Source organism: Nyctereutes procyonoides, unplaced genomic scaffold (assembly GCF_905146905.1).
Source record: "Nyctereutes procyonoides isolate TBG_1078 unplaced genomic scaffold, NYPRO_anot_genome, whole genome shotgun sequence".
Lineage (NCBI taxonomy): Eukaryota > Metazoa > Chordata > Mammalia > Carnivora > Canidae > Nyctereutes > Nyctereutes procyonoides.
The window spans coordinates 35,206,392-35,227,144 of record NW_026575136.1 but is presented as its reverse complement, the minus strand read 5'-3'; the positions used below and the strand labels follow the sequence as shown (position 1 = coordinate 35,227,144).

General features: G+C 44.0%; 2 protein-coding genes across 5 annotated transcripts in view; one reads left to right on the top strand and one right to left on the bottom strand.

Annotated features, from left to right (window-relative positions):
* LOC129495515 (uncharacterized protein C18orf63-like) overlaps positions 1 to 12,191 on the bottom strand; it is a 39,982-nt gene extending 27,791 nt beyond the window's left edge. The window contains 2 exon segments of the mRNA XM_055303102.1: positions 1,376 to 1,544; positions 12,132 to 12,191. Coding sequence (XP_055159077.1) covers positions 1,376 to 1,544; positions 12,132 to 12,141 — 179 coding nt within the window. The 5' untranslated portion in view covers positions 12,142 to 12,191.
* Positions 12,192 to 12,448: 257 nt separating this feature from the next.
* The window catches only part of LOC129495490 (cytochrome b5), a 37,247-nt gene continuing 28,942 nt past the window's right edge, over positions 12,449 to 20,753 (top strand). The window contains exon 1 of one of the 4 annotated variants that reach the window (XR_008661534.1): positions 12,449 to 12,718. Coding sequence is in view for 3 of the 4 variants with exons in the window: in XM_055303039.1 (XP_055159014.1) it covers positions 12,590 to 12,718 (129 nt within the window). In the remaining variant the exon portion in view is untranslated. Of the gene's footprint in view, positions 12,719 to 19,613; positions 19,797 to 20,753 lie in introns of those variants that run through there. The other 3 variants (XM_055303039.1, XM_055303041.1, XM_055303040.1) reach the window with 3 other exon arrangements.

Genomic DNA, 20,753 nt, shown 5'->3' with positions numbered 1-20,753 from the left:
AATGAACAATAAAATCACAATTCAAAATATCAACAGGTTTGTTTCAAAGGTCAATGAAAAGGTGGATAAAACACATGAAAAACTTCAAAATCAACCATCAAGAAAACAAACTGCAAAAAATATGAGAGTGTGTGGCAGGGAGAAGTTCCCTTAAAAAGTAGGATGGGCCAGTTTGTTTCTGGTCAGAACCCTGGCACAGAGCTAGGCGCAGTAAGTACTTGGTTTTACAAGGGCTGCCTTTATCTGACACAGCTAAGTCTCTTCTCAACCTGTTCCAGCCTCTTTAGCAGTTACTGGGACAGTGAGTCAAGACACGTCACTCTGCGGGGATGACTACCTTCAATTTGAGGGTAAACAACAGAAAATCTCAGGTTTTCCACCTATTTGTTTCCAAAAGAAGTCAGGTAAATGTTCAGTAGGTATCAAACTACACCTTAGCACACAGCGTACAGACGCCTGGATATACTTGAGTGGGAAAATAAACCAGAAGGAAAGTTTTGTAAATAAGAGCAAAATGGGAGGACATTCCAAGAGTGTCTTATTTCTGATTCCTAGCAATCTTATGTTTGTTCCTCTCCAAGAAATCCAGTGACAGATCTAATCTTAATAGGTATTCTAAGAGTCCTTCTTTGAGTGACTCAAACAATTTAAAGGACAAATAACATGGTGGGTCTTCACCAATCATGAAGTTATACTTCAGGCTTCACCCAAGCTGTTTTTCAAAGACTATCCTGGGTCAGTCAGACATTTCAAAATAGTTCTTAGAGAAATACTCTTTAGAAATCTTATGTTGACCTGCAAATTAAACTGCATTTTTCTAAAATGTTTATAGTATCTCTTAAAGTGCCCATAAACAGTTGGTATTCAGTGAATATTCATTAATCTCTAAGTTTTTGAGAGCCTGATTTATCAATATCCATAAAAGATTTATATTAAAAAGGGTAAAAAAAAAAAAAGGGATCCCTGGGTGGCGCAGCGGTTTGGCGCCTGCCTTTGGCCCAGGGCGCGATCCTGGAGACCCGGGATCGAATCCCACGTCGGGCTCCCAGTGCATGGAGCCTGCTTCTGCCTCTCTCTCTCTCTCTCTCTCTCTCTCTCTGTGACTATCATAAATAAATAAAAAATTTAAAAAAAATAAAAATAAATAAATAAAAAGGGTCACAAACATAAAAACTCGTGATATTCAATCTCAAGTATTTTAAGTCCTCCCCTAAATGTAATCCAACATACCTGGCCAGAACAAAACTGAATTTCTTTATTTAAAATCATATACACAGATTAAATGAAAGACTATTTTGTTTTAAAGGAGATACTTCTAAAACAGCTCTTACAGGTCTCAAAAAATTTAGAAAGCCTTACTTATAAAATGTTTTACCTGCACATCTTCATTTGTGTACTCCTAATTTCAGTATCTGCCACCTGATTACTCAGTATTATCTTGACAGCACAGAGTTTGTATAAATCTGGAGGTGTGATGAAGAACAGTGATTGCTGTCTAGGATCATCCATGTTTTCCCGCTGACTGAATGTCTCAGCTCTCAGGCCTTTAAAAATAAGCAGCAATCAAATGGTCATAAACTGTCTTACCAAAAGGGTTTTACTACCAACTCACCACAGAATATTTGATATTGTGTTGGAATAAGATAATAAAAACAAATTAGCAGGCTTTAGCATTTAAATATCACTAACATTTTACCTGTAAGAATTGTTTGGGGGGCTTGGGGGGCTCAGTCAGTTGAGCAACTGACTCTTGATTTTGGCTTAGGTCATGATCTCAAAGTTGTGAGGTCAAGCCCAAGGTGGACTCTGTGCAGTGGGGAGTCTGCTTGAAATGCTCTCTCCTTCTGCTCCCCAACATACACTTGTGCTCGTTTGCTCTCAAAATTTTTATTAAAAAAAAAAAAAACAATTGTTTAACCTGTTAAAGCTTCTTGGTACAAATTTTATCAAGATGTAATATAAATAAAGGACGCCTGGGTGGTGGCTCAGTGGTTGAGTGTCTGCCCTCAGTTTAGGGCATGATCCTGGAGTCCTGGGATTAAGTCTTGAATCAGGCTTTCCGTGGGAATCCTGCTTCTCCCTCTGCCTATGTCTCTGCCTTTGCATCTCTCATGAGTTAAATGAAATCTTAAAAAAAAAAAAAAGATGCAATACAAATAACCTCCAATTCACCTTTTTATATTATAATATTCAGTGGTTTTTATTATGTTCAGATATGCAACCATCATAATACATATGAGAAAATTTCCATCAATCTCAAATTAGAAGCCTGAAGTTCTAGAAGTAAAATAATTTGAATACAATAAAATGAAAATAAGCTATTTATTAAATAACTATTCTAAACTAGATACTAGATATATTTTTATTATCTTTACTTAATAAACTTCCAAAGTTCTTGGCTATCTTGTTTCATTTGGTTTTCAGAAAAAAAAATATTTCCTATGATAATTTTTTGAATATCTAAATGTATAGCAAAGTCTATTGTTTCAGGTTAGCTGATAAAGCACCTCAAGGTTGAATACATTTTTCATCTTTTTATATGAAAAGTATTTACTAAAGTCTCTAATTTTTGTTATTTTCTTTTTCCAAAATTACTTAGCTTGAAAACATGTTTGGAACATATTTTATACTTGATAGTTCACATAATATCTCTGAAGTCTATCCTATGTATTAGAGAAAACTGGAATGTTAAAGTAGCTGAGTTAATTAAAAAAATAAAATAAAAAATAAAGTAGCTGAGTTAAGCTCAGTTTCGGTCCTGTGCACGCATAGAGCAGGGGGAAGGTAACGGAGACTCGAGTACTTCACATTTTTTAAACATCAATATATATTTTTTCCCTTTAAGAAGAAAAGTAATCTTCTATCTGCCCTGGAATCTGAGGTAAGACCAGTCTTACGCGTGATCTCAGAAACCAAGGGTGTTGTGTCATGAGGACTGCAGGCAGTGCCCTTCGGGCTGGTCGCACAGCATCCTCATTCGAGAACCAGTGTTCGAGATGTTCATCTCGAGAGGACCACTCGCTTCTTTTAAAATGGGAAATCCTTAGAAATGTCAACACAAATTCCCACCAGGTGTTGATGACCTCGTTAACAGGACTGACACCATCCAGACAATCTTCCTTCTCCTTTCCTGCTCTAGCTCCCATTTTTAACACGTACTGTTCTGAAAAGTCTATTTTTTTCATAGAGATTTTATTCATTTAAGAAAGCGCTCCGGGGAGAGGGAGCAGGAGCTCCCCACTGAGCAGGGAGCCCGATGCGGGGCTGGACCCCAGAGCCCTGCGATCATGAGCTGGGCCAACGGCAGACATGTCTCCGAGTCACCCAGGCGCCCCTTTAAGTGAAAAGTTAAGTGACAAGTTCCAAAGCAAAGAAACCTACTTCCCAATTTTGCCTAAAATCCTTTCTCTGAATCATTACCCTAAGCGGCATCAAAAGTGAAGGTGCCAGAACACACAGAGCCCATCAGGCCCTGGGCCATAATTCGTTAGTGTCACTTGCAATCCATTTCCCACTGGAATGACTGGTTTTCCCTTGAACGGCTTCCAGCAGCGGCCGGGTGAGCAGCTGCGGGCCTGCAAAGGCTGCGCAGAGAGCTCAGGGCGGCCGGAGCTCGGCCTGTCCTCCCTCGCCTGTCCTCGGCCTGCCTCGGCCTGCCTCGGCCTGCCTCGGGCGCGGTCTGGGTTCAGGACCCCAGAGGGGGGCGGCTGGCAGGGCTCGGGCCCATCTCCCGGGTAGCCAGGGCCGCAGCAGGTGCAGCGACGGAGCGGTGGGCCTCCCCTCCCCGTCCCCTCTGCCCCAGGCCAGGGAGCCTTCCCTCCCCCACTCCCCTGGGGCCTCGTGTTCTCCCCGGCGGTGACGCGGTGACGGTGACGGACGGACCGCGTGGGGAGCAGCCCCCACACGCTGCCTCCAGGAGTCAGCGGGACACATGGCCACCCGGGGCTCCGTCCCGCCCGGCTCCACCAGCACAACCGGCCCACAGAGACCCGCCGCGCTTGGCGGGACGCCGACACGGGCCCCCACGCGGACTGCCCCCTGAGGGGGACGCACAGGCCTTCTCCCTCGCCCAGAGGTCTCCCAGCCTGGCCGCTAAGGCACCTTCGCCTTCCGCTACGACGGCCCGCGCTCCTCAGCCGCCGCCTCCGCGCTCTCCTCACAGCCCTCTGGCGGCTGCTCCCAGCATGCCCCGCGTTCCTTCCCAGCATGCCCACACCCCCGACACGCCCCCGTCGCGCGGCCTCCTGGCGCGACGGCGCTCCTCGCTGTCCTCGAGGCTGCTTCCGCTCGCCGCACGAACCACGTGCTGCCGCCAGCATGCCCCATGTGCGCCACGTGACCCTCTCCCAGCATGCCTGCCGCCCGGCCGCAGCCGCTGTGCTCTGGGCTCCCGGCGTGCCCTGCGCGCCACATGCGCCCTCCTGGCCTGCCCACGCTCCTCAGCCGCCGCCTCTGCGCCGTCCTTGCTGCTCTTGGCACTGCGCCCTGCGGCGTGCGGCACGTGCACGCTCCCGCCATGCCCTGCGCGCCCCGGCTCTTCCCGCCAACGCCGCTGACGGGGCACGTGCCGACGGTAGCTGCAGTTCCCTCACAGAGGCGCTGGGCTTGGGGCCGGCCGGGCCCGCACGCGCCGCCTGGCAGCCTAGAGGGAGCGGACGCGCCGATTTTCCGGGCCCACAGAGACAAGCGCGCCCTTTGCGTCCCTGAAAGGCCCGTGGCAACCGAACCGTCCCGGACTGGAAGGTTCCGCCGTGCTTTGGCACCGCAGCCGGGTGCCAGGGCCTCTGGGCGCCTCTCCCTCCTGGGACAGGTATTTAGGAAGCGCCTGCTGTGTTACTGGAGGTTTTCCGGGGGTTGGTGATGGACCACGAAGCAAACAGTGCGCCCTGTGCTCGCGGACCTTGCGTCTTACATGGTGACTGAGGGACAGAAGACGGGATAAATGAGCAGCACCTGAGGGGGTGGCTGGCGGTGGGTGCACCGAGAACCATAAAGTGGGGCGGAAAGCCAAGGGGTGTTGGGAGAGGTCAGCAGGCCTCGAGAAGACACGAGGGCGCGGGTGGCTACACCGGGTAGGCGGGGAGGCGTCAGGGGCCGAGGCAGGACGGTGGCCGGCGGCTGTCCTGGAGCCCCGAGCGCGGAAGCAGGATGCACAGTGCTAGCCCCACGCCGTGCAGGTGCGGCGGCGGGGGGGCGGGCGGGGGGGGCACCTGGGTCGCCGTGCCGAGGATGGACGGATGGGATGATGAGGGCAGGGCTGCGCGGGGGGGCTTGGGCTGTGACACTTTAGTTACATTAACTTCATTAAATTTAGTTAATTGACCAAATTAACTTTATTAATTAAATGCAACTAGTTAGTTAAATCTAACACGTTTGGGACACGGATGGACAGGGGGTCTCAGACGAGCAAGTGTAATTCCGAGGTGTTTGCGCTGAGGACTTGGGAGGAGGGGAGGCCGTGGGAGGGGTACGTTTGGGCACGCAGGTCTGGAGGGGTGTGGTTTCAGACACGTCCATACTGGACAGTGAAGAGCATCTTGCATGTAATGGACGGTATTTAAAGCCGAGTGAGTGAGTGTAGGAAGAATAGAAGACTGCAGCATAAATTCCCGCAGATAGAAGCAACCTCGTAGTGGAGCGCCAGGATATTTTATTATTTAAATAAAATAATAAATATTTTATTATATTTGTAGTATCTTTATTATTTTTATTATGAAGAGCTGTTTTCAACCTCATTTTACCAGGTTCGAAAAGCTATATTGTGAAAGGATGAGATTTTTTATTGTGTTTAACTTAACGTTGGATCCATTAGAGTGATTACTTTGTATTTGCATGATAAACTTTGGTAAAGGGGAGTACTTTCTGGTGTCTTCCTGACTCGGTTGGAAAGTGCTAAATACTTGTTTGGTCACCTGGGAGATTATGGTGAGTGATTAATTATCACAGGATTGATGAGCAAATTGAGCCTCCTGTGACACACTTTGCAGTATTAAGTGAACAAAATACAATCTTCTGAAACAAGCATACCAACAAATAAGCTTTTTGTCTTATTTCTGTAAAGATTTATTTGTTAGAGTGGGCAGGGCTCCCACCAGCCCAAGTCCCAGAAAAGGGGAAGCCAACTTCTCACTGAATGTGGAGCCCAAGGTGGGGCTAGATTTCTTGACCCGGAGATCATGACCTGAGCCCAAATCAAGAGTTCCTTCCTAACCGACTGAGCCACCCAGGCGCCCTGTCCTAAACTTTTACAGTCTGGTTATATGTCAGCAATCACTGGAATTATGAAAACAAACCTTTTAAGATTTACAGAAAAGCTCTTTATCTTACCTGGTATATACACACATAGGGAAAAAAATTGCATGAAGACAAGGTCAAAAATGTAGATTCAGTTTGAATCTTATAAATGCATATATTCAATAGCTTATCTATTTAAATAGTGGTAGTCTAGCGTTTTGCATTCTGAAAAGCACATCTGTCAGTACTTTGTGTTCTTAATACCTCTGGTATTGAACTTTTGGTTTTTGGCTTCAACAGTTTTAACAAGGCAGAATTAAAGATATTTGAAGTTTTCAATTGTGCTCACATCATCAAATCACCCAAGTACTAAATGTCCAGTTTTATTCCATTAAAGTGAAATGTTGCCTTATGGAACAGCATAGATCTATTAAAATTAAAATGTGAATGAATTCTATGCAGTCAGTTTTGTGGTTTTTTGAAAAGGACCATCCTTGTTTACCCACCGGTCAGATCTAAAAGTAGGAAATTATGGGGATCTCCAACATTTCTCTTCATGCCCTTTCCCAACCACTTACTTCCTCCAACGGTAATCACTGTCTTGGCTGCTAACATAATATTGCTTTTTTGAAAATTTGTATCAATGGAAGCATACAACATGAATTCTTTTGTGTCTAGCTTCTATTGTGTTATGTCCATTAGATCCATATTGTGAGGGTAGTAGTATCTTACTCATTTTCATTACTGGGTAGTGTTCTATTGTGTATATATACTTCACTTTATCTTTTCTGAAGTTAAATGGACAATTAGATTGCTGCCAGTTTGGGATTATTATAAAGAATGCTGCAAAGAACATTCTTGTTCAGAAGAAAGTCCTAGAAAGCTACATACTTGTATGTTCTTTTTTATACAGCTCAATAGTTCCCCAAGAAAAGCTGAATGAATTGTTGAGCTGAAACAGTTTAATATAAAAATGATATTTTTATATGTGCAGAACTTTTTTTATAAGCAAGGATAAATTTATAAGCACGATTCAGGATAATACTGATTAATTTTGGCTGGCAGAAGGTTGGGATATAGGAGGAGCCCACACCCTAAGTCGAGTGAAAGGTTTATTGGTGCTCATTTGTTATCATTCTTCTTCAAAACATGTTTGTGCATCCACTTATATGAAGCATTACATCATTATTTTTAGTTAATAAAAAAAAAATACAAGATGTTATAGGGCCACTCAAAATTTTTACCCAGGGAAAAACTTTACCAATAGGATACATTTTGATGACAAGTTTGTGGGCAGGCTTATTCAATTTACCAGGTACAAGTTACTTCTGTTTGTTTCTCTTTATCTCATTCACAGGCATTCAAGATGGGAAAGAATCCTCTCAAAGATTCCACCCACCGGTTTGACTGTATTTCTTTCATGAAGATTAAGGTTGTTGCATTGTGTTAAATCATGTTTAAACTGTCTGGACACACAAAGATTAGGCCATATTTTGTGGTTAGGAGGTAAAGATTACCTGGGGAAGAGTCAAATCTTTATTAAGGAAGCTAGAACTATGATGATAAGCCCCAGGTGGGGGTTGGGGCTGTGTTCAGCATGCACCTTGACCTGGAATTTGAACAGTTGGATGTTTAAGATTGGATCTGTGGGTAGAGTGTAATCAACTGTTCTCAAACATGCAGAGGGAGCCTGGGACTCAGCATGATGTGTCCCTAAAAAGGGTTCTCACTGGGTTGGTGCCTCACAGTCACTTAAGAAGAATTAAGAAATCTGATGAACTGATTCAGTTGATGTTACTGCTTTATTTATTAAAGATGAATAGAGTCTGTTAGGCTCTAGGATCATTGTATGTGGAGGAAAGTCATTTTTTGCTTCCTTAGCAAAGTTCATTTGAATACTCTGGCCCTGTTGTAAGAAAGCTAAAGAGAACTGTTTCTTCATACTTCGGCCAGAGTGCCAAGGAGGAGAATAGGGTGGTGGTATTGTGGTAGGGAGTGATATCAGTAATCAGTAGGAGAATCAGAAAAGAGGGTATCAAGAGACTAATAATATTCACTACTTTCCAGCATCAACCTTAGAGGTCCTAAGTGATTATTTTTATTCAGGTAGGTAACTATTCTTGACATGGGGTTTCCAGCTTGCAAGAACTCCAATGCCCTCTTCATCATTCACATGTACACTTACATGAATGTGTGGAGCATTTGGATTGGTCCTAGGTGTGCACATTGTTCATTTTAAACTATTTTCATGTTGCTGCTGCATTTAGCCTCTCTTTCTGTTTCCTAAGCTGGGAAAGAAAGAAAACATTTTTATCTTTAGAAGATGTCTTGGGAAAAGTTAGAAAACTTGGCTAGTACTCTTACTAGTGACAGATAAATTAATCCACATTTTTTGGTACAGTTATAGGAAAATTATGATACTTCCACGTATTTACACACCATATTCTAGATCACATCTATACCCTTATTTGTTCAAAAACATTTACTGAGCACACACTGAGTGCTAGGCACTGTGCTGAGAACAGCTGTGACCAACTGTCTCCGCCCTTTAGGAGCTCTTGGCCCAGTGAGGGCAGACATACAGACTGATGACTTAGTTGGCTGTGTGATAGAGGTGATCAGAGAGTCAAGGAATACTGAGTGGGCATTTGTGGGAAGGGAAGAATGTGATCAGCACGTCCCTCCTCCAGTGATGCTAAGTTAAAAACAGTCCTGAGTCCTAAATCAAGGAAAATAAAAGGGAGAAAAGAGTGAGGAGAGAACTCTGGCAGAGAAGGGCACTTGAATAGGGCATGGAAGTGAGGAAAGGATGCTGTGCCTCCAGAGATCTAAAAATAGCTCACTGTTGCCAGGCTGCAGGTTTGAGGTAGGAATGACAAGCTGGAGAGCAGCTGATTTTGAATGATCTCAGATGCTCTGTTGAGATTGGAACTGTAGTTATTGGGAGACATTGGGAAGTCTTAGGTTCATTCTTGTATGGAAGAGGGACCCAAGGACTTGAAGACCAGAACCACCTGTTATGGGGAACAAGTAGGGAGGGAATTGTGAAAGCAGATCTAGCAGAACGGTACTAGGGATAAACGAGGACAGTGCTTGTTAGATACTTAAGAGGAAAAATCTCTGGGACTTGGTGATGGAATCAATTTTGAGGATGACTTGGATGATCTCCAAGCTTCTGACTTGGGAACTACACCAGCAGCTATTTCATAGAACTGTCTGGAATGCTTTACAAAGTTAATTAGGATATCTAGACTTTTCTTTATATATACTATTTTGATCTTGTTCTATTTACTTGTGCTGGAGACAAGAAGATTTTTTTAAAAAATAAATTAAATATTGCAGCCATGTCCTACTACCAAACATTCTCCTTATTTACCTGTTCCTAAAGATGGACATATAAGGAAAGTGTGCATCAGGATGTATTTACAAAAAGATATATAATTAATTTATCATTGTTTGAAGTTAGTGAGGAAAACTGCCCTACCTTAGCGATGAACTTTAAGACTTTGAGCTTTGTGGTCAGAGTGTACCCATTGTTCTCTACTCATTTCTGCTTCTGCAGTCCATTGACCAGAGATTCTCAACTGACGTTTGGTGTTATACATGGATAAAAATAACCTCAAGCCAAACATGCTTTATTTGAAGATGAATAAATATGTAAAACATTTAGAAAATCTTGGAAATTATTGCTAATAGGAAATTATTTAGAGATCAACCAAGTAGGCTATATAGATGATAGATTAAGATTTTTTTGAAGGAAAAAGTTGACCTATGCTAATATAGTATTTAAAAGACCTGGATACAATGCAAATTATCTGTGTAGATATTTGAATTGAGAGTCCCATCTTTGTAGAAGTGCCCATTTGTTTGAGGGAGCCAGTTCTCTGTGGTTATACCCATACTATGGCAAATATAACTATCAATGGGCAGGAAAACGCTGTCCAAATACATCTTGTGCACAAATGATAGAATTAGAAAATGAATAAAAAAATATAATTATGTTTGCTTACTTTTGCCTTATAGTGGAAAAGAAACTGAGCAGTTTTTACAATATATTTTTACCTGAGGAATTTTAGGAGTGTAGTTGGTTTTCTAAATGTTTATAAAAATGTCTTTGCTGGAGGGGAGGTCAGGAGGAGTTTGTAAATATTTGTGTTCTTTAATTTGTAGCCTTGTTTCCAAATTTGCTTAGATTTACTACAGATTGCCTTAGAGCACCTACCAGATAGGATGTTTCCTCATTTCTGTGTTTTAGAACAAGGAGGCCTTGGTGAATAATAATAACTGCACTAACTAAAATCTATTGAATGCTGTCTCTGTTCCAGACCTTGTGCTAAGCATTTTATAAGTAGTGGCCTAGAACAGGTAATTGACTAGTTCATAGTTACGCATCTGATAAGTCATTAAACCAGGGGTGAGATTCAGGTCACTAGTGCCAAAGTTTTGTTTTTAACCACATCTGGAGTTAGAACTGGGACTGAAATCTAGAATGGTATTGATGTGGTTACAGATGTATCATACCCATAACCTCGAGAGACTCATTGCTCAACTGCTAGAAGTCATGAGAAGATTCAGCAGTTGAGAACTGTTTAGGGAAGAAGTATAATCTGGTTTGCTATTTTTAAAATGTATGGGAAAATTATAACACTAAATATAAACATTTGAAAAGAGAATCAAATCAGTATTAAAGTCCTGCCTGGAGCAACTAGAAAAAAGAAAAAATAAATAAATGTAAAGCACACAGAAGGAACTTATACAAAAATTACACAGAAATTAATGAAATTGGAAAAAGAAAAAGAAAATCAAAGAGTTGGAAAGTTGGCTTTTTGAAAAGATCAGTAAAACAGAAACCTCCAGCAAGGCTGACAACAAAAAAATGAGAGAAGTCACAAATTATTAGTATCAGGAATTAAACTGAGGATATCATTATAAACCCTGCAAACATCAAAAGGATAATAAAGGAGTATTATGAATGACATCACACATAGATTTGACAATTCAGATGAAATGGATAAATTCCTCCAAAAGTATATAGCACCGTGACTCAGCTGATGTGAAACCAGTAATTTGATAGTGTCATGGAAATTAAATATCACGGTTTAAAACCTGAAAAAGAAATGTGCAAGCCCATATGGTTTCACTGGAGAAGTCTACCAGTTCTGCTTCTAGAGAATAAAACCAATTCTATACAATCTCTTCCAGAAAAATAGAAAAAAAGGGAATACTTTCCAACTCATTCTATGAAGCCAGCAAATACCATGCATGAAAGAAAACTGCACACAAGTATTCCCCGTAAAAGTCTAACAAAATATAATTTAGCAATAAACAGGTGGGCTGTACTCAGAGATGCAAGGGTGTTTCGGTTTTTGAAAAGCAGTGTATCCAATCATATGTAAGGGCTGTTGGAATGCTTGGGAAAATCTTTCCTCCCCATGGGCACGCATTCCTATGGAGGAGGTCAGGTGGGGGAACGAACCTTTACGGAGGCTCCTGATGTGGGGGAGCTGTGCTGAGTCTCTAGGAGGATGGCCTTCCCTGTACCCTGTTGTGTAGGTCCTTCTGGCATTCACTACCATTGCTGAAAAGGGCCTTAACAGGTGACTGGATAATGTGCTGGGATTTCCCCCTTTTTTCCTCAAACATTTGCAAGTCTTCCTGAGTGCTCGCTGAGCAGTTGCTGTTGGTCTTTAGGCTTTATGTCAACATCACACTGCGGAGACGAGACAGTATTCGCCGGGCAGTGTCCGCAGAGCGTCAGGAGTCCTTAGGCTTCTGCTCTGTACGGAACCAGTACCTTCCCTGGGTCTTTTCCCTGAAGGCACACTGTTTCTCTGAAGCAGGGCTGTCCCGTCACGTTAACAGTTTGATATTAACAGACTCGTGGCACAGTGACTTACGCAGTGACATCCCGGGCTGGCGAGTCTGACCTGACTGCGAAATCACCGCGAAGGAGCCGCCTCGGCCGGCCACCGCGCCGCCCCACGCCTTCTGCGCAGACGCGAGGGAAGCCCCGCCCCTGCCCCGCCCTCTGCCCCCTCCCCCGGCTCACCACGCCCTCCGCGCTCCCGCCCCGCCCCTGAAGGGCACTTCTTGCAGCCAGTCGGCACCCGCGCGCTGGGCGGGGGCGCGCTGAGATTGGCGGAGGCTGTCGGCCGAGGGCGGGCCCCCTGACTGACACGGGTTCTGTCCAGTCACCGGGGGCCGTGAGCCACCGCCCCCTCCGTGGCGCGGGCCGCCCTGCTGTCCGCTCTGGGCTGGGGCGCGGGGAATGTCCCGGGTCGAGCTCGCTGAGACGCGCTCAGCTCCGCCCGGCTCGGCTGCTGTCTGCACCGCCTGAGGCCCGCCGCTTTCCGAAATGGCCGAGCAGTCGGACCAGACCGTCAAGTACTACACCCTGGAAGAGATCCAGAAGCACAACCACAGCAGGAGCACCTGGTTGATCCTGCACCACAAGGTGTACGATCTGACCAAGTTTTTGGAGGAGGTGAGTTGGAGAGACGTGAGCTGTCTGTCGTCCACAGCGCGGTGGGGCTGACGTGCGCGCAGGGTGGGATGTGCTTCCCGGTGCGTGCGCCCCCGGCTCTGCCCCCGAGAGCCTTCCTGGGCTGTGCGCGTAGGTGCGCCTCCAGTCCGGGAGCGCCCCGGCACCCAGCTCTGTGCCCGAGAGCGTTCCTGGGCCCGGCCCCGGGGCGCCCCTGCACCCACACCGGCCGGTGCACGCACCCAGCTGCGCGCGCTGTGCTGCACGCTCGGGAGCGGGGGCTACTAGGCGAGCCTGGGAGCGGCCCGCGACGGGCCAGCACCTCCGGGCGTGCAGGACGGCGGCACCGGGCACCTGGTGGGAAGCACAGCCGCGTCTGGGGCTGCGGAAGGATTTTGAAAGATCCCTTTCGGAATCCGCACAAGGGGGCTCCCTGGAAGCCCGGGATAGGCCCACTTCCGTTACTGCGGGGGAGCCCACCTGAGAGAACCCTGAGTTCGGAGGTCGGGGTGTGGTCCACAGGCCCACGCCCAACTTCGGCGCGCGCCGGTTCGGGAAGGAGCGCGGTGATGGTGAACAGCAGCATCCCGGGAGGCCTTTACAGCGCCGACTCTGGAGGCCAGGAAATCAGCCCCCCGCGGGTGTGAAGCCCTGAGGAGGGCGGGATTTAGGTCCGGAGGCTGCCGGGGGCGCTGGACCCTGCCTCTGGGAGTTGTAAGATCACTTTGCTTCACGTAAAGGAACACGTTCCTTGATACGATTCTTTGCATTAGGATATACTTTTTGCAGCACATCCTAAGGGGCTTTTCTTCGCTACCTCTGGATTTGATTTATCACCGAGTGTGAATGAGAAATCTGAATGTAGCACTTACCCAGCTCCCAGACAAATAAGAATGTTTAGTGATGGGGATTTTTTTACATAGTTGAAGGAGAAATGAAAATAGAGGCCTGTCTTAGCTGAATAAAAATGTACATCAAGGGACTTTTGTAGAGAATTTATCGATTGATTCTTTTTAACTCTTTTATTAAAAGTTGAAGCTGATGTTAAATAAGATATTTTACTCCTAAGTTGTCATTTGGTGGTGTGCCAGAAGATAAAATAGTGTTCTGATTTAGGAATGGTTTATAGTAAGGAGGCACACCTGATCTGTCCCTTCTGAGCCACCGGCATTAGAGAGGGTGGAGTTAGCAACCCTGCCTGGTAATATCAGGGCTAGTTGATGCCAAAGGTCTACTTCCAACCAGTTCCTTCTCCCTCTCTCTCCGTATGTGTAATTCTAGAACTTTAAGACTCAGTGTGTGCTTTCTTTGTCTCTATCTGTAAAAAAGAACAGCATTTATGAAAAAAATGAAAGGATATTTTTGTGAACTATTTTTTTCTTTTTCCTTTCTTTGTGGGTTTTGTTTTGTACATTGTGTTGTACAGGCAGCTTGCCTGGCCTTTTCCCCACCAGATGTCACCACTCACTCCCCAATTGTGACAGCCAGAATGTCTCCAGATACTGCCAAGTGGCCAAAAATCACTCCTAGTAGAGAATCACTGTCCTAAAAATGTATTTTGCATGACTTTTAAGGGTAAATTTCTCAGAAGGAGATAATAAAAGAGAAGATTGCTAAATTTTAAACCGCTTTTCATTCTTATGAGGCAGGAAAGAGGGAATTGCACAGAATTTTTGTGAGTAGAATTGTAAGAGATGTGAACAAGCTGTTGGATAAATTAGCTGACAACCAATTCCTTTATTGTATTGTTTTCAGTATTCTGTATGGAAGTAGCTTCAGGAGAATCTGTTAGATAATAGGTGAAATGAGTTTGTCACTAATGTTTGATAACGTAGTGAGATGACTAAAACTATAGTGAAATAAGTAAAAAGTTTAGAGTAGTTCTGTTTCCTTTTCTAATTGGTACTTGGTGAGATGCTCCCTGTGGTAGCCTCCTGTGATTTGAGTTTGGGGCACAGAAGGCTGTGTATTCAGCCTTCTAGGAGTCATGCCCTTTCTTTTGATCAGTAAGTTCCGTATCTTATGTACTCCATTGGGTATGTCTCCCTCAGTAGACTACAACCCAAGAGGAAGACACATGATTTCTGTTCCCAAAACCTTCCATTGGAAGAAGCAGGAATAGGACAGGAGAGAGTGCGGTGCTTGGGTCTGCTGCATCTAACTCCGTTGGGAGCAGACTCTGGAGGGCAGTGTGAGGCCTCAGCTCTGTAAAGAGCACCTGAAGTCCCCAGTGGCAGGATGGAAAGGACAACCCAGGTGCACAGAGTGGGATCTTGATTAAGGTAGAAGAGCAAGGTGACTGACATTTTGAAGTTGGACCCACTGGCAGGATGCTGGGCATTTCCAGGGTGATACCCCCTCCTAGGATCCCTGCCTATGGCTTCCTGCATCTTAAACACACATCCCATCAGCTTCTGCAGGACACTCTGCCAGGTGTCATTCTTCTGGATCCCTCTTATTTGCATTACTTTGTTTGGCTGATGCTGTTTATCTCATACCTTCTTTAGAGACAGAGAAAGGAGTCCAAGAGATCTGTATCTTCCTTCCTGCCTTGCCCCTTTCTTCCATCATTTTAAAAACTGCAGGATTTCATGAAGCCTTTGTATGTTAACTAAAGAATGTTCTGCTTTCCCTAATTTACCTAAGTTTGAAATATTTTTCTTTTTTCTTTTGGAATGGAGGGCTTCCCTCTTCTAAAGTGAACTTTGAATCATTGTGGGCTCTTCTACTACATTATGGGTTTCTTTCTACTATGAATTTACCCATTCGTATGGACAAAAAGACTGTTCATGGCTGAGTATTTTCTCCTATAAGGATATCATACATTTATATGCATGTTCGTATTGATGTTGAGAAAATATACTGTGATGGAAGAGGGTATTTGTCTACTACCTACACTCTATGCCTCAGATACCTTGTTTGAAGATAAAATGAGAGGATGTTAATAGTGTTTACTTGACAGGATTGTTATAAAAATTAAAATTTTTATAACACATAACACACTACCAGACATATGGACTGTGCATGGGTAAATATAAACTTCTGTTTTCTAATCTGGGGCAGGGTAGGCTGGTGGCTTGTTTTCTGTAGTATCCTATGTAGCTGAGTGTTAATAGGAGATTTTAGGTAAAGGTGTGTAAATCAGGCAAGTGATGTTGAAATGAGAAAGGATTATAAAAATTATATCCTTCCAGTCAAGAGACAGGTGAAGTTTCTAAGTTGTGCAACAAGCTCTATCTCTTGAAATAATGGCCTTAGAAAACAGGTTTGTTGTTCAAGAGGAAGGTAGACACCTGAGAGGGCAGGCTGGCTCATTATTAATGGCAAGCTAAGTACTGCAGGTGTTTAGTTACTATCTAATGTTGACATGCAGCATTATGAGCTTTGTTGCCTGTGAATTTTGGATGAGGTTTTTGTTTTTCAGTCCTGAGTTCTAGTTTTTTAACTTATATTTGTGAAGTTGGGTTTTGTCTTAGGTGATTATTAGCAGGGCTAATGATTATAGAACTTTGAAGAACAGTTATTTGAAAGGAGAACGTAGGCATTTGGGCCTGGGAGAAAAAAACGGTTTTCTTTTCTCTCTCTGTGATTTGGGCAGAAGTGTGTATTCAGTTTTTAAGAGCTGTGGGAGGTGAGAAGAACACATCTTAGATTGGTGAAGTTATATTAACTTGCTTTCAATTCTGGTCAATAGATGTTTAATTTATGAAATTGGTATCTTCCTTAAAAAATGTGGTAGAAGAGGGATCCCTGGGTGGCGCAGCGGTTTGGCGCCTGCCTTTGGCTCAGGGCGCGATCCTGGAGACCCGGGATCAAATCCCACGTTGGGCTCCAGGTGCATGGAGCCTGCTTCTCCCTCTGCCTGTGTCTCTGCCTCTCTCTCTCTCTCTCTGTGACTATCATAAATAAATAAATTTAAAAAAATTAAAAAAAATGTGGTAGAAGAGAATGCTTTTGTGTCAGGTTGCTCCCTCCTTTGCAGGAAGAAAATGAGAACTTGTTTTTTGTAGAACATTTTATGGTCATCCTGGGATTCTGATGCTGTGTATCTGTATTGTGGATATTCTTTAATAGCGTTCTACTTTACAAATGCTCGTAAACGCTACTTTACAAACGCTAGTAGTTTTGACAGAGGGACTTACTTTTTCTTATTTTCCTTGAACATGGCTGCCTGCTTTGCAGAAAACAGTGGTTTTCTGCAGAAAACAGTGGTTCCAATTCTGGGAGACTCAGTTCCCCTGGACTCAGGAAGAGTGTGTGGGTGCTTGAAACTCATGCTCTCAATTCCGAAAGAGGACAGTATATCTTTACCCTGAAATAGGGTGACGTATTTAGGGTTAAAATCCTAAATGCCTTTGAGTTTTTTCAAGGAAGTTTGATAATACTCTGAATCTGATACTTCTAAAGAGATGTGGTTGCAAATATGTCTTTGATTAATATAAAATGGGAATGTTATTATTTCACTTATATAGTTTGGTAAATAAAACTTAGAAAATATGAAATCCATATGAGGAAGATGTAAAGGGGTCCTTGGCAACAAGTGGCAGAGCCACAAGGCTACTTGGGGAATGTGAGGCCGTGGGCAAGGCCTCTTTTATATTCCTGCAATTTTTTCCCTTGGCAACTTCTTGCTACTTTTGAGAAGAGGTTTCAGGAGTGCTTGTGAGCTACTTTGTTTTGAACAGTAAAAACAGAAAACAACACTTGAGATAAACTTTTGCTTTTTGTTTAAGATGGATGGAAATTCCAAAGAAAGCGAGAATAGATTATACAGGGCAGCATGGCTAAATTGAGGAGTAAATAATGCTCGTTTCTACTGAATGCATCTGTCATTCCAAAACCCCTCCAGATCCATAGAACACAAGTAATGGGTACCTATTATTTTTTAAGATCTTATTTATTTATTTGAGAGAGAGCATGCACATGCACATGTGTGCACAAGCTGTGAGAGAAACAGAGGGAGAGGGATAAGCAGATTCTCCTGAGCACAGAGCCCAGTGAGGGGTGGTGGTGGTGGTTTCCATCCCATGACCCTGAGATCCTGACCTGAGTGGAAATCAAAAGTTGAATGCTTTACAGAATGAGCCACCCAGGTGCCCTGCAATGGGTACCTTTTAATATAATGGAGTTTAAGCAACCCAGGTCCCCCACTAGACGTTTGAGGAGAAGTGTTGGAGGGGAGTTAAGAAAACTAGGTCTCATCTTAGACCTATTTTGAGATGACTCAGGGAAATTTTCTAAATCTTTTTCTTCATTCTTAAGTGGGGAATATTCTGTCTCCTGTATCAAGTTTGTGAACATTAGAATTTTGTGAAAACACTTGGAAAAGTGTATACAAATTTTGATTAAGATGAAGCTTTCTTATGTATTAAAATATTGTGTGGAAGGTTTCATATTTATTTAGTAGGAACACATACCAATTACAATGTTAAAAGCAAAAAAGTTTCAAAATGCAAATATTCCCTTGAAATACAGTTTTTGAGGAATATGTGCTGTGCATGATGAGTATTATCTTTTTCTGACACTTTTAATAATATAACTTTGTAGTTTTGGGGGACAAGAATACATGAGAAAAAAGGGAAAAATCAAAACTGACCAGAGTTCCACTGCCTGAAGTGACCACCGTGAATGTCTTGATGCACATTCTCCCCAGATAGCTTTATGCACATGGATTTGTTTTACATAAATGAGAAAATACTCTGCATGCTGTTTTATAATCTGTCCTTATTACCTTATATGTGGAGGGCACCAGTCTGTTTCCGGTAAATCATGGTTATTGAGGCTTAACATCTTCCTTGTTATGTAGATGTGTCATCATAAATGTAACCAAATCCTCTCTCATTGTTCAGTTTGCCACCTGTGATTGACTCCTTAGGTAAATCTTTGTAAGTGTGACTGCTAGGTGAAAAGTTACATGCCTTTCACTCCCAAAGTGTCCAAGGTGATTATACTACTGGTGGCCACAACCAGGGCTTACACGGAGGTGGACTTGACTTTCCCCAGGGTTTTGTTTTAATAACTGAGAAACTTAGTTGATTTCTCTTTTCCTGAATTATTTGGGTGTGTATTTTTCTCAGGGGCAATGTACGGAAACTTTTTTTTTCTCCTGTAGCATATACATTTTCTTAAAAATGCACCTGTACCAAGTAACACCTTGTTTATTGTAAAATTACCAGCGCTAGCCAGTTTGGAGCACTCAGGAAAGTGGCCTGAGATAGCAGAATAATAAGGATGTAAATCTCAGTGGCTCACTACTCTTCTGTGCTGCTTTTCCTTGTTACCCTTCAACTTGGTTTTCTTGGGAATGCCTGTTGGTGTGCATATTTACTAACTGACTGCTGGTGTCTTAGACTAAGTCCTATGTGGGGACCAGGAAACTGAATTGAAGATGTGGAACTCCGTTCACTCTGGGTGAGTAGAATTTGGTCTGAGCAGCCTGTTGGTAAGTGATCTGTGGTTAGTGGGAGCTGACATCTCGTGGATGACAGTGTAAGTCATGTTCTTGCATGCACAGACTTGTTTCTCTACTCAGATTCCTGAGGTCCCCATGTCCAGAAGGACTGCACTGACCCAGCATTGCTGCTGGGAAGGAGCAGGATGCTAAGTGGATGTGAGAGAAGGAGGTGGCATGAACGGCCCAGGCTCAGTCAAGGGTCTTTTGTACTGGCTTTCTAGGGGTGGCAGGCTGTTGCTCTTTGGCAGTGAAAACTAGAGTGTGTTATTTTCCACCTGTTTCTTGCAGTGTGTGCTCTTGCTTATCATGGGCAGGATGTTCCCTGAGTTTTGCACAGCTGTGTTAAAAATTAGCCAGGACCCAAAATATACCCAGCTTGCTTTCTCCTCTTTCCATCTTCAGAAAGTGTTAACTAAATGTCACGTGCACTTCCTTCCTCAGGAGAGATCCCCAGTAGGCTAATGGTAAAAGTAATAGCAGGGGACTCTCCTTGTACGTTGATTGGCATGGAGTATGTGCTAGATAGTATGCTGAATGCTTTTTGTGCACAAAGCCCTCCTTCACACTTGTACTTTTAATCTTCAGAATGATCCTCCCAGGTTGGTGGTGGTATTCTCCTTCTTACAGGTAAGAGAAATGTGGCTGGGGAAGTCAGTGACTTGTTCCAGTCCACGGCCATTAAGGACAAAACCAGGATTTAAGTCTAGGTTGCAGGACTCTACAGCCCATCTTATTCAGCTAACTCCAAACGAGGGCAAGAGACCTGAGATAACTAGGAGAGCTTTAGAAGACAGGAGCCATCCATTTAGTACCTAGTTACTATTACTTACTTTGGGATTTCCACCCCATGTCTGGAGATCATTGTAGGAACCAGAGAGAAAGCAAAGGGAAGTTGGGAATGGTAATATTTGAACAATAAGATAACTCTTGGGAGGTCAAGGGGCAAAAATGTGCCCCTCCCCCCATCTATTGTCATTTTACTATGTTGCTTTTTAGAAGGTGAAGGTACTAGCTGGTTAGTTTCTCACAGGAGGTTTCTGTAAGTAGAGGGTCTTGGTGGAGGCTTCAAGGACTCTTTTTCTAACACAAGTAGCACCTGGATGGTCTTAAGAATCAGTGTCTTTTTGTTTAAGGAAGAGGTTGTTTACATATATGTTAGGCATGCCTGAAGAGTTAAATGTTGTTTTGGAAAGGCTTCTTAAGTGTCCTGGGAGGACTTGTTCTGAATGGAAATCTGATGAGGTTACTGCTCTGATAAAATCCCTGCATGGGTTCACCTAATCCCTGCCTGCCCCTTTGCGGGTCCTTATCCTGGGGACTGTAGGTAATCCCCTGCCCTACCTTGTCTACCCGTGTCACCATTCCACTTAATGTTGCAATGTTGCAGGCTCGGGATTCTTGGTGTCCCCCGCGCCCCCCCCCCACCCCCCCCCCCCCCCGCCATAAGGTCTCTCCCTTCTTGATCCTTCCCTTCTGTTGTCGTACTATCCTTGCTTACAGAATCGGCCAGACTCTTCCTTGTCCTGTGTTCCTCAGAGCACATCCTCACCCAGTCTCCAGGATTTCACTGCTTCCACCAAATTG